General features: G+C 32.3%; 2 protein-coding genes across 3 annotated transcripts in view; one reads left to right on the top strand and one right to left on the bottom strand.

The window, feature by feature from the left end:
* Positions 1 to 69: 69 nt before the first annotated feature.
* Positions 70 to 2,399, bottom strand: LOC141453941 (uncharacterized). Of its 2 annotated transcripts, XM_074127572.1 has the most exons (4): positions 2,212 to 2,399; positions 908 to 2,133; positions 572 to 825; positions 70 to 493 (listed from the first exon to the last, which is right to left on the bottom strand). In XM_074127572.1, exons 2-4 carry the CDS (start codon positions 1,340 to 1,342, stop codon positions 175 to 177), a joined length of 1,008 nt encoding a protein of 335 aa, XP_073983673.1. In that variant the 5' UTR covers positions 1,343 to 2,133; positions 2,212 to 2,399; the 3' UTR covers positions 70 to 174. The 2 variants fall into 2 exon arrangements, with proteins under 2 accessions (XP_073983673.1, XP_073983672.1); XM_074127571.1 differs by having other exon boundaries at positions 908 to 2,399.
* A 3,905-nt stretch (positions 2,400 to 6,304) lies between these two features.
* The window catches only part of AdoR (Adenosine receptor), a 48,178-nt gene continuing 41,578 nt past the window's right edge, over positions 6,305 to 12,904 (top strand). Inside the window, exon 1 of the mRNA XM_074127823.1 lies at positions 6,305 to 6,750. Coding sequence (XP_073983924.1) covers positions 6,396 to 6,750 — 355 coding nt within the window. The 5' untranslated portion in view covers positions 6,305 to 6,395. The remainder of the gene's footprint in view (positions 6,751 to 12,904) is intronic.

Raw genomic sequence — 12,904 nt, 5'->3', positions numbered from 1 at the left:
TACCAACTAATCCAACTAATGATTTGAATTCACTTACATAAAACAACAAAAATAAAATGCAATCAGCAGTCAGTTTCTTAAAAATTAATAATATCCTTCATTGTTGAACTCTGATTAGTTTTGAGATTAACAATTTAATGTCAGAAATAATTATTAAAAAAGCTTCAAGCATTTTTAAACATCCTCGGCATGTTTACGACCACTCAGTGCAATTTCTTCAAATGTTTCTGGTTTGGCATATTTTGCAGCAGATATTGTAGATTTATTACTCAAATATTCATGCTTGAATTCCACTAATTCTGGATACATACATCGCAAAGTAATTAAAATGCTTAGTATATTTTTCATTAGAAACATGGACGCATTTTCTCTGTACGCAAGCCAAAGATATAAACGAATAGTCAAGAACGGGATATCTATGCAACTCATATGAAGAAATAGATAGATAATGGTAATTGGCAATGACATTTTGTTTATTGAAAAATCTGGAAAACTAGAAAGACAAAAAAAAATCGCTATTAGGTGCTGTAAAACCACTAATAAACTAAAGAATTAGCTGTTTTTTTTTTACCTTAACTGGTACAATTTCACAGTAGGTAGGAAAAAGTTTATAGCTGACAATATCAGAATTACATCCTTAATTGGTTCGGACAGATTTTCTGGACCTTCCATGAGGATGGATAGAAATGCAACTGAATCAAATATTTCAATTCCAGTTTTTGCACATACTGAGGTTACATATGAATAACGAGGAGTTCCACGTTTTGTCCAATTGTGCCCCTCGACTAAAAGTAGAAAGACAAAACTTGCACAAGCTATTGTCACCTGCAAAAAAAAAAATACTGGACGATTACTTTCACTAGTTAAATCACCTTTCAGATTGATTTATAAACATATTGATATATACCTTAAGCAGTTGGGGTCCAAAGTGATTCTTTGCACTTAATGATACAATCAATCCAGATTCAAATATTACTGCAATTTTAGTAACTAATATAATAACATAAAATAGCCAAGAAGCATAACTTAGAGGCATTACACCAAGCCTGGGTGTTGGTGTTGCACGGACTCTAGGTTTAAAACAGAAAATATCCTCACATTCTTCTCCACTAACTTTTTTTAAATAATGAAAAGAAGCAGCTAATGTACCAACAAAAGTTGCTACACACATAAAGTCAGCAACAAATAAAAAATAAGGTGTGACAGAATTTTTATAATGATTGATGATATAATAATTTAATACTGTTCCCTGTAAAATTAAAATTGTCGTGAGCCATATTCCATCCAATACATGAATAAATAACCTCCTTGTAATTAAAGTACACTTCGATTTCTCCGACATATCAGCTAATAAACTTAATTAATTTCTGAACTGAATGTTTCACAAAGAAAAAGTTAAGAATACCACATATCTTTCACAATAAACATAACCTTAAATGTAAACAAAAACTGTTTCACTTCACCTTCCAACATATCAATACTCCACATGCTACGTCACCTACTATTTCACCAGTGAAGTGTAGGAAGAGGGGAGATGAGATATTTTTTAAATTTGGCTGTTATGAAAATACTGTTCATTCAATCATTAAATTTTTTGAATTTCACTAGTTACTGAGAACTATTTACAATGTAACATCTTTTTATCAACTTAAATCAGATATTTTATTGCGCAGAATAACTACAAACATTTGCCTGATAGTAACATTTTTTGGAGAAAAATCCATTTGCTAATCTACAGTCATTCTATTCTTCCACATTGTGGGCGCGTTTCCATAGAGGCATAACTTTTATCCCTATTATCTTTTTTAAATAAAAAGTACAAAATTATACATAAATTTTACGTAGGAGCTTCATTAGACCATAAAAATAAAATAAACAATGGACGTTGATAACTAAGTGAAATAGTAGTTGTATTCTAATGAATCAGCATATGATCCGGATAACTGATATCAGCTACTGATAGCCATCGTATATCATTTCGGAGAAGCCTACCTACTAAGCTTACCATAAAGTTCTAAAGTATTTTATAAAAAAGGTTTCATCTAAACACTTGATTTATAGCTTGCCCTCACTCTTCGTAGAAGTTCTCTACAGCTTCCATCCGATTAGAAATCTCTGATGAGCGACAGTTGTCTATAAAGGAGAGAATTTTGTACAGAGACCAGCGCACACTTTTAAAAAAATTTAAAACAACGTTTAAAAAAAACAAACTTTAAATATAAATTGAGAAATCCAGCTGTACTATCTTGCTCCAAAAATCGAACATTTGATCAATTGCTTTCTTTCCTTATTACCTGGTTGATAATAAAGTTGATAAAACTTAGTCACTTCAAACATTAACCGTACATATAATTAGCGTTCAATAAAGCTTCGTTTAATGAGCTATTGTTTTTAGTGGCACTTGGGCTCTGAAGTGAAATAAAAACTGCTTATTTAATTGTAATCACGTTTTCTATAAAATAATGTGCACGTCAGATATGAAATTCGAACCTCCAGCATGAACAACAGGAAAGTTTACGTGCAATTGAGCATCTATGCAATGGCGATTTCTATCTCCATTTTATATTTTGTGATCATAAAACAATTGTGAATATGTATGCCAATTTTAAATTATGATAAATGCTATAATGTGGCATTCAGTGGATCAGAATTTCTTATCTATTACATCTAGACATTATTAAATTCTGTATTAATAGATCTAGGACTTATTAAGGCTCTTGGCTTTATCATATATAGTAAATTAGACACATTATTGATTTTGTGGCCAATATTAATAACACCATAGGTTTTCTGGCGCGGTGTACTAAGCAGATCCGCAGTACTAAGGATCTTGTAATCTACGATTATCAGTTTTAGACCAGTGTTTTATATATATATATATAAATATAAATATATCGACAATATAAAGGCTCTTTACAAACAATTTATTACAGATCTCAAAATACGCAAAGAAAACTCTTAGAATTATTATTTTGTTCAAACTAATTCATTCGCTTAGAGCGTTAAAGCGTTTAATGAATACTTAAGAACCATATTTACTCGAGATAAATAAATTAATAGTGAAAAAAAGGAAAGATTGGCTGGCGGAAGTAGATGTATGATTAGTAGATGTTTTACTGAAAATTAATACTCTGAGAATTATTACAGAGAGTAATTACATAAACGGCCAGTTGTTATGTAAGTTTGCAAAACCTGGACACTAAATGAGAACGACGGTAAGCAGCTCCGAATATGCACTCTACAAGTCACATGAGAATGCAATTTTATACTTCATATCTCACAAACTACAAACTGCTGTACAAATATTGATATTTTTCCAGTCACATTAAAAGTTTTCAAAAATTTGAACTTGAATTGTTAAAAATTGGATATCTCAAGTAGGACATTCTATTTATAATAAATAGAAGTTTTGCTGTCTTGTAAATGACCCGAGTTTCATTCCTATATTTTTAGGATTATACAAGGTGTTCATTTTAAGACGGCTCAAATGCATTTCATGCTTAAACGGTTGATCTAAGCAAAATATGGTAGAGGAAAAATTTGTTGCCCGTCACCTCTAGTTTCAGAATATGTGACTTGATTTTAGATTCCTGCCGCATACGCTCGACCAAAAGTAAGGTTTTGCAGTTGACCCCATTTTCATATACACAGTTTTAAAGAGAATAAAAAGTTATGAAAGAAACCGGAAACCGCAATTCGATACCTTTAAAATTAAAGGTGCTAGACCATTTCAAAATCTGGTATTTATTAATCATATTTCAATTTTTTAACTTGTTATCAAAGAGAAAGAAGAGCACGCAATAGGTCATCTTTTTGTATTTTTTCATCCCCTTTCTACTGAATATATTGCCAAGGCAGTAAAGCTAGTATTTTTCTTAATACCGGGAAATAAGTAGTTTTCCGAGTGATTTATCTAAGAAAAATCAAATGTCAAGAGCTTTAGATGTTCTCAAGCATACATAAAATGGCTAAAAAATAATTTTACATCTACTACAAACAAGAAGGTTTAATAATTATTTGGTAATTTTGGGAGAGTTGCGTTTAATTACCAAAAAAATTGGAAACTTCCTGCCACAAATTTAAGTGATCAATATCTTTCATGTAAAGGATCAAACTTATTCCTTAATTTATCTAATAATGCACTTTATTCAACTTGTAAAGCATGTACTGTGCCTTCAAGGTGCCTCCTCAAGCTCGCAAGACACGTTAGCCAGGACTGCGCTCAGTATCTGAGGAGGCGAAACCTTACTTTTGGACGCGCGTCTGCGGCGTGTGCGGGAAGGAATCTAAAATTAAGTCACATATTCTGAAACTAGAGGTGACGGGCAGCAAATTTTTCCTCTACCATTTTTTACTCAGATCAACCGTTTAAGCATGAAATGCATTTGAGCCGTCTTAAAATGAACACCCTGTATTGTATATAATATATTTGATCAAATATCTCATTGTTGTAACGTACATTATATTCTTGATTTTTTCCAAAATGATGTGATGCTTTATTTGTGTACTACTTATAAATTATTTGTGCAAATATGTTCCTTGTATTTTAGCTATAAACACTTCTCTAACCTGATTATTATGATCTAAATATAATTTGTACATTATTTAGCATAAAATATTTTTTTTTTTTTTTCCAGAGAAAGGGTGCGACAAGTTAGATTTTTGTTATAAAACAAAATGAGACCAAAAAAAGTAGTTTTCACAAACTAATTTGTGACTTAGGTGTCAACACTACTTAAAAATGGAAAATCGATTACAGTTCATATTAATTCTTAGATTAAGCAACACGATTAAGTTTTGGTTAAAATTGTTCAATTGTTTTGACAACATAAAAAAATTAGCAGTCCTCAAAAAAAGTTATACAATTAGAAATAATATGGCTGCATATATTAAGCAAAATCCTCTATAAATATGCATACTGTATGAATATTCATTAAGGGCAACTTTAATACTTGAGAGGATTCAGAAATCCTTTCGGCACTTTCGTATTACTGGGCCATAGTTAACTAGTTCTTTGTCATATATTTCCAGTTAACTGTATGCAGTTTAAAGTGTTGTTTGTCTTCGACCAGGGCTATCAATCATTGGTCATCGTGCGAAGCTAAGACTTCGATGACTATTATATCATGTTGCCTAGTCTTCGTCAGTAAAAAAAGAAAAATGCTAGAATGGACTCGTATCTTGTGCTTCCTGACCTGGTTAAAGGAAATCCAATTTTGATTCAGCCACGAGCTTAAGTCGAAGAGGGAGAACAAGCAGAGATATTTTACCTGCAGTCAAGGTCGAACTCTCGGTTACTAATTACTTCCCTCTACCTTTCTGAATCAAGGCTTCTGGGGATTTAATCTTGTATAATGATTAATATTCAGGTACTTAAATCTTTCAAAGAGACTCCTAATTTGAAGAAGATCTATTCCAGAATGAATCTCAAATGTATAAAAAGGTTACGATTTCGATTACCGCTATGATTGAGCGTATCTTAAGACAGTAACATCAAGAGTTGTCAAAAGTAATCAGACGTTCCTCTGCTTCTCATATAAGCTGGCTTAATGTACGATTTACTGGCCTGAGCAGTAATTTGTGATTCGCCCTTCACTTCTTGCCAGTCCAACTCTTTAACAGTCACAACCAGTTCCCTCTCTTATTGGACAAAAACTTGGTTCTATGCATTTTCCAGTTCTAAAACTTTAGAATAATTACTTAAGTGAAAAGTGAATAAATACAGTTAATTTAAGGTACCCTCCAAATTTATAATACAAGAAAAAGAATGTTTTCATATCTGGAGAGCACAATGAATACTTAATATTAAATCTCAATTTTTCCATGACTGATGGTGATTTGAATTGAATTTAAAAAGTTTATTTACGATTTAAAAACAGTTGTACAAATATATATACATATGTTTAAAGGAGGTTTCAAGCTGCAATGCCTATACATATACTCTCCACAACTTTAATATTAACATTGGTTAATCTGTCAAACTTAATACTAAGGCAAAAAACTTAAAAAAAAACCTTACTCCTTCTGATGGTGATTGAAGCATTGAAAATGAGGGTAAAAGATGTTAACTTTGTTTTTGTATAATGAATGAATTACATTTTAAAACTAATACACCACTTTTTTATTAGTTTTCTCAAATGCAACATTAACTGAAATGAAGTTTATTTATTTGTATTAATGTGCAATAAAATAATATTCACTAGATTAACTGAATAATTTTTAGTAGAAATAAACCCAAAGTATTTGAAAGTGCTTTGCCAGCGCGCTATACTGGAGGGAGGCGACAATTGGTCTGTTAATGTAGGGTTGGTAAGTAGTTGGCGGGAACAGTTACCAGCTGTGGCGAGTCGTGTCGTGTATACCAGTCGAATGTCAGTATAGACTAGAGTGGCTCCATGAACGTAGCTTACACAATATCAGAGATAGTTGTGGCCATAATGGCAGTTTTAGGTAATACTTTGGTGGTGATCGCTTTCAGAAGGGAAAGACGTCTACGAAGAAGGACTAATTATTATATTGTTTCATTAGCTATAGCTGACTTATTAGTCGGTCTATTAGGAATACCATGTGCTTTGTTAACTAGTGTCGGTCTGCCTACCAAATTGTATCCATGTTTGTTTACACTGTCATTATTAATTGTATTATGTACTATATCTATATTTTCATTGGTTGCCGTCTCTGTTGATCGTTACTGGGCCATATTACATCCAATGGGTTATTCAAGGAATGTTAGAACAAAAACAGCTATCGGTAAGTACAATATCCAATCTACGCTGTGACTAAATTTATGTATAAACAAAATTGGTTTGAACACACAACATTCCAAATGCTACAAATTTAAATTGTCTTGGAACATAGAATTTCTACATCAATACAGGGGTACATTCTTTTTTTATGAGGAAGAGTTTTGGATTAAAAGTAAAAGCATTATTTATTTTTTGTTTTTGTTTTAAAACTATTCGGAGATTATGTTAACAAAATAATGCAGACAACATGATCTTTTTGACCTAAATAAAAATAAAAAATAATTTATAGAAAATAAGTATTATTTCCTATCAATGTGCATGGTTCAGCATTTTTAGAGAAAAGAAAACTTCTATACTCAAGCATTACCCTTCCAGACTCAAAGAGACAAGGCCAAATATCCCCAGAAATCATGTGGAATGGGATTAATGCCTAATCGACTTCATAATCTAATCTGAACATATGCCCAATTTTAGTGCAGATTAGATTTCCATTCTGAGAATAGAGAATCCAGGTGGGTTTCTTGTTTCTATGCCAAGCTTAAGCCAATTAATCTGGTTTTAAGTGATGGAATTTCATAAATTGAGTTTTGTAGAATAATTTATAACTATTGTCTTTATTACATAATGTCGGGAAAATTGTGGTTTTCTTTAACGGAGTGGCGTTCAAACCTCCTCTGGGCGCGCCTAAAAGATAAATATACATGTATATTTAAAAACCGGCCAAAGAGATCAGTAACTGAGAGCACGCTTTTTGCCTAACTGTTATGTTAAAATGTATTCTGTTAACTTATGATAGATAATTATGGGGAAAAAAAACGAATCAGCAAATCCATGGACTTCCACTTCGACTAACAGTAGTCCAACAATATCCTGTCTCCTTCATCTGCGATTTAAGATGCAGCATCCTTTAAAAATGAAAATGTTCTTGTTTTAGTACACTTACTGAAACTTCAGCCTAAAGACACAGTTTTTTGACTTAATTATCTGAATTGAATTTATCCCAGTTTAGTGCTTTAAATTATTTATATATCCGGGTAAATGATGTAAATAAAAAAGTTTTAGAACTACTTCTGCGCAATAACTGTACTAAAGTAAGTCGTAGTAGCCATTTTTTTGGTAAAATATATCGTAGACTAAAAAAAAGATCAGGTCAGTTTCAATGATTTTTTTAATATTTTTGAGTTAACTGTGATTAAATAAAAACGGATCAATTTTTAAATCCACGAATCCATTACAACGTACGAGAAGTTAGAGAAATAAACAAAAATGTAGTATGCACGCATGCAAGTTTCCGTAACTGCACTTATTGCAATTCTATTGCCTTTAAACTCAACATAAAGGTGATCTTCATATCAAAATAGGTGGAGGGGATTGCAGTTTTTTTCCAACGTTAATCGCTGAGGGTCCACAACAGAAACAGTTCCCATCACTGATTTCTCCACCCCCTAAACTTAACCATCCGAACTCATAAATCCTTTCGCTGAAGATAAATGCATTTTATTGGAACCATTAAAAAAAAATAAAAATAACATTACGCACCTTTTTTCACAAATTTCTATTCGAAAACATTTTTTGATTATTTCACAAAATATTAAACAAAGTAATTACAATGAACAAACAATTTACATATTAAGCAAAATAATTGATTTTTTTGTACCTTTACAGTGCTTCTCTAATTCAATTCTTCCCAATTTTGAAATTGTTCCCTCGTAATAATAGCTTGATGACAGCGCAAGACAGTATTGAGGAAATTTACCTCAATCTCTTTCCTCTTCAATCTTGAATAGCTTTACCTCACATTAAATTTACTTCTTTTAGCCATTTACTAATTTGTTTCTGCGAAATTCAATAAATTTATTAACTAACCTATTACACAATAGATTTTGATTTCTCTTACAAGTAATTAACTAAATTAAATTGTAGCTAGTCGCGTGGATCTGTGTGCCCACCCACGCTGTATTCCGTGGTAATTTAACGTCGCTTGTTCCTTTACTATCTTAGCTATAGTGTCCTTGGAGTTCTGTGCGTGCATTTCAACATCTATCAATGGATTTAACTCATTCATTAATAAAATTCTTATCACCTCAGTAATAATATTGAATGGGTTTAAACTACTTTTTTTTTTTATATGTGATAAATTTTAAATGATAATTAAAGAACGCTGTAAATCCTAAAATTTATTTAATTTACATTTTTAAAGGTAATTTTTTTAATATGTACATTAAAATAATCAAAAAGCATCTTTAGTATAGGTTAAAAATCGACCGACTAGAAATCCTACTTTAAAAAGTAATGCGCTTCTAAATAATACATTTTTAAATAACTAAGCTCTTGTTTATTTAAAATTTGTTTGCTTCATTGTTTGCTATTATTTGATTTTAATTTCCTTAAAACAATACACGATTATAGAATATAATTTTTTATATGATTATGGTTCCAGAATCAATAATAACTCTAATGTATGATGTTGTTTACGTCATATAATAAGTTATAATAAAGTTTATCTAAAGAGAAAAATAATTGGTGAGACCAACAAATAAACACGAATTAGATTATTAAAGTATATTAAAGCAACCTAAAGTAGAAAATATTATTTATTTAAACTAAATCACCATTCTTTTTCAATATTACAAAGTTATTAAAGTTTTTTTTTCCGGTCAAATAAATTTTGGAATGGATTTTTTAGAGGTGGCCTTGAAACATTACTTTATTGTCTGGATTTTTCACATTTCTAAAGAATTTTAATCATAATTAAATAGTTTTCAAAAATCGAAGTTTTGAAAATATAATAAATTGAATATTGAGTATTTTAAGGGAAATTAGGTGGTTGTTGACATCAGATTCTATTTTAACTTGTTACAATGGATTGTGAACTACAACCCAGGCGTTGAGTGATACACGACCCGCAATTCTATGCTGTATTGAGGGATAACTGTATCGGTCTTCTAGTCTTAGGATTTATTTAACGCATCAATTATGATCGATGGAACGGTAATACGAGGGTCGTTTGAAAAGTGCGTGCAAAAATAAAAACTACTTAATTTTTTGGGGTAAACCTTTTTTATTTTTCAACATAGTCTCCTTTTAGGCTTATACACTTCGTCCAACGCTGCTCTAGTTTGTTGATCCCTTCCGAATAATAGGATTTGTCCAAGTCTGAAAAATAGCCATTCGTTTCTGCAATCACATCCTCGTTTGAATAAAATCTTTTTCCCGCCAGCCATTTCTTCATATTGGGGAAGAAATAGTAGTCCGAGGGAGCCAAGTCTGGAGAATAGGGGGGATGTGAAACGAGTTGGAACCCTATTTCCATTAATTTTGCGACCACAACTGCTGAGGTGTGAGCTGGTGCGTTGTCGTGATGGAAAAGAACTTTTTTGTGGGCCAATCGTGGGCAATTTTCTTGCAGCTCGGTTTTCAAACGGTCCAATAACGATGAATAATATGCACCTGTAATAGTTTTACCCTTTTCCAGACAGTCGATGAGGATTATTCCTTGCGAATCCCAAAAGACAGTCGCCATAATCTTTCCGGCCGAAGGAACGGTCTTCGCCTTTTTTGGCGCAGATTCCCCCTTGGTAACCCATTGTTTACGAGTAGATTGTTCTTTGGCCTCAGGAGTGTAGTGATGTATCCATGTTTCATCCACAGTGACGAAACGACGCTTAAAGTCATGCGGATTCTTCTGGAACAGCTGCAAACCGTCCTTGCAACACTTCACACGATTTCGTTTTTGGTCAAGCGTGAGCAATCGTGGCACCCATCTTGCGGATAGCTTTGTCATGTCCAAATGTTGATGCAAAATATTATTTACCCGTTCATTCGAGATGCCCACAGCACTAGCAATCTCACGCACCTTCACTCTTCTGTCATCCATCACCATATCATGGATTTTATCAATGATTTCTGGAGTAGTAACCTCAACAGGGCGTCCAGAACGTTCAGTGTCACTTGTGCCCATATGGCCACTCCGAAAATTTTGAAACCACTTATAAACTGTTCTAATCGAAGGTGCAGAGTCACCATAATGTTTATCAAGCTTCTCTTTAGTCTCCTGAGGCGTTTTGCCTTTCATAAAGTAGTGTTTAACCAACACACGAAATTCTTTTTCGTCCATTTTTTGAAAATCACTCGACTTCCTCGATTCAAACGAATGCCAAACACAAAGAAATAGACCGATCAGGCTGAAACTTGGCGTGTGTTCTTCCAAGAGATGCTACTAACTAAACATAACCTCGATACGCGCCAGTGGTGCTATCTCTCTGACTTTGCACGGACTTTTCAAACGACCCTCGTATAATAAAGTAATAAGTGAAGAGCCGAATGTTAGTTTTTTGCAACGGGATTAAGAAGTTCTTAACTTATAGCTTAATAATAATGCTCGAAAACTTACTTGTTAATAATCTATTTCATTACCTTTATTAGGCTAATTTTAGGATTAAAATAACTTTTCAGTCAGTCATTTTTTACTGTAATTATTTTGGAATTTTACTAGTACTGATTGTGGACTTTACATTATTCAGTTCAGTTTCGCTTGTCTTGTTTATACTGGCCAACTATAGTCACTGGCCGATTCAAAATGACTTTAGTCATCAGAAAAAGTGAAAGAGAAAATTTTACTAGCGACGACAGGTCTATCATTTTCGAAAGAGTTTTGTCTCCATGGATCTTCTTCACTCGTCTCTGATCTCACTTCAGAAAATTACCCAGAATGGTTGTTGACATCGTTTCCTCTCGTATCTCTAGTAGAGGAAAAATTGGTAACTGTTTCAAATCTACACCGTCTTATGCCCCCATTATTCAATAAGTCTTTCCATATTTTGGTATTTTTTAAATTATATTTCATGCAAATGTTTTTTTATTAGTTGGTTTTATAAAAATTGTTTCTTTAACTATATACCGAAAAGATCGTTGAACATTGTTCGAAACGTCCAAGAAGTATGTAAAGAATAAAATAATATAATGCATATAAGATATTGTTGACTCTAAAAGATTTGTCAATTATTGCAGATTTTATATTTTTCTTCAACAAAATAACTTTTAATAGTTTTCCTATAAACCAACATTGATTACTTAATTTTTAAACAATAATTAGTTGTTTGCTAAAAGTATTATTAAAAGTTTAATTAAAAAAAGGTGCAAGGCAGCAGCATATTAACAACTAGTTCGAATGCAAACAAAAACACGAAAATAAAAATAGACTGAACTGTAAAGGGGTGACCAACTGGCAGTCAACGGTTAAGACGTGCGTAATTACTTTTTAAATTAACGTCACCAAAACAATTAAAAGGTTCCATTGCGATTTCCTGCTCAGTTTTAAAACGAAAAAATATTATCATGTTCATTTAACTTAAATGTATTAATATTACTTATTAATGTTTTAATAATTACCTTGTCTCAAATGAATCGTTACACTGTTATCGTGGGTGGGAAGACTTTATAGTCAAGGATATATCAAGGTTAATAAGGGGTCAAACAGGTGACAGAAGATAAGAAAGGAAAGGAAATTGTGAGTCTGTTAGGACTAAATTTTTGGGTACAATTGGGGAAGCTGTTTTCTTTCCACATCAGGTTTCAGCTTTGCTTGCCAAGACTTGGGAGTGGCTACTATACAGGGTGAACCAGTAAGTAATGTCCATAGGCCTACTGTGTGTAGTACATCTAAAGTGGAGTTCAATGACATATTGGCCAACTTCATATTTTCCACTGTTCTTGAGAGACGTCACTTTATTTTTCCTAAAATCATTACTTTTTTTGCAATAAAAATGTTATTACTCAGAAAGTTTCAGTCTGAATTCGATTCTGATGACACGGTTAGAAAGACAGATAAATTTTCTAAAAATTGACACCATTTTGAAGTATAAGTTATTCTCCAAACAGCCTCAATCTTCCTCCAGAAACTGGAAAAATAAAAGTAATCGAAATTTTTAAGAAAACTCATTAGGCCCTTACGTGATCATTATCAGACCTAGGTGCTGGCACTTTTTATAAAAATTTACTTGTCTAAAGAGGGCTTTCAAACGGTATATCATTTTCCAGGATTCCTTTTATCTTCGTATGAGAAATTACGTTTATTTGGCAAGAAAACGTGTTCACGAGCACTCAACAGTGTTACTTTATCAAGTTGTTTAATTCATTGAAAACTCTTTTAGATGGAC

This window comes from Rhodnius prolixus, unplaced genomic scaffold (assembly GCF_049639745.1).
Source record: "Rhodnius prolixus isolate KJV_2025 unplaced genomic scaffold, Rpr scaffold_9, whole genome shotgun sequence".
NCBI classification, from domain to species: domain Eukaryota; kingdom Metazoa; phylum Arthropoda; class Insecta; order Hemiptera; family Reduviidae; genus Rhodnius; species Rhodnius prolixus.
This window is presented reverse-complemented; position numbering and strand designations above follow the sequence as displayed.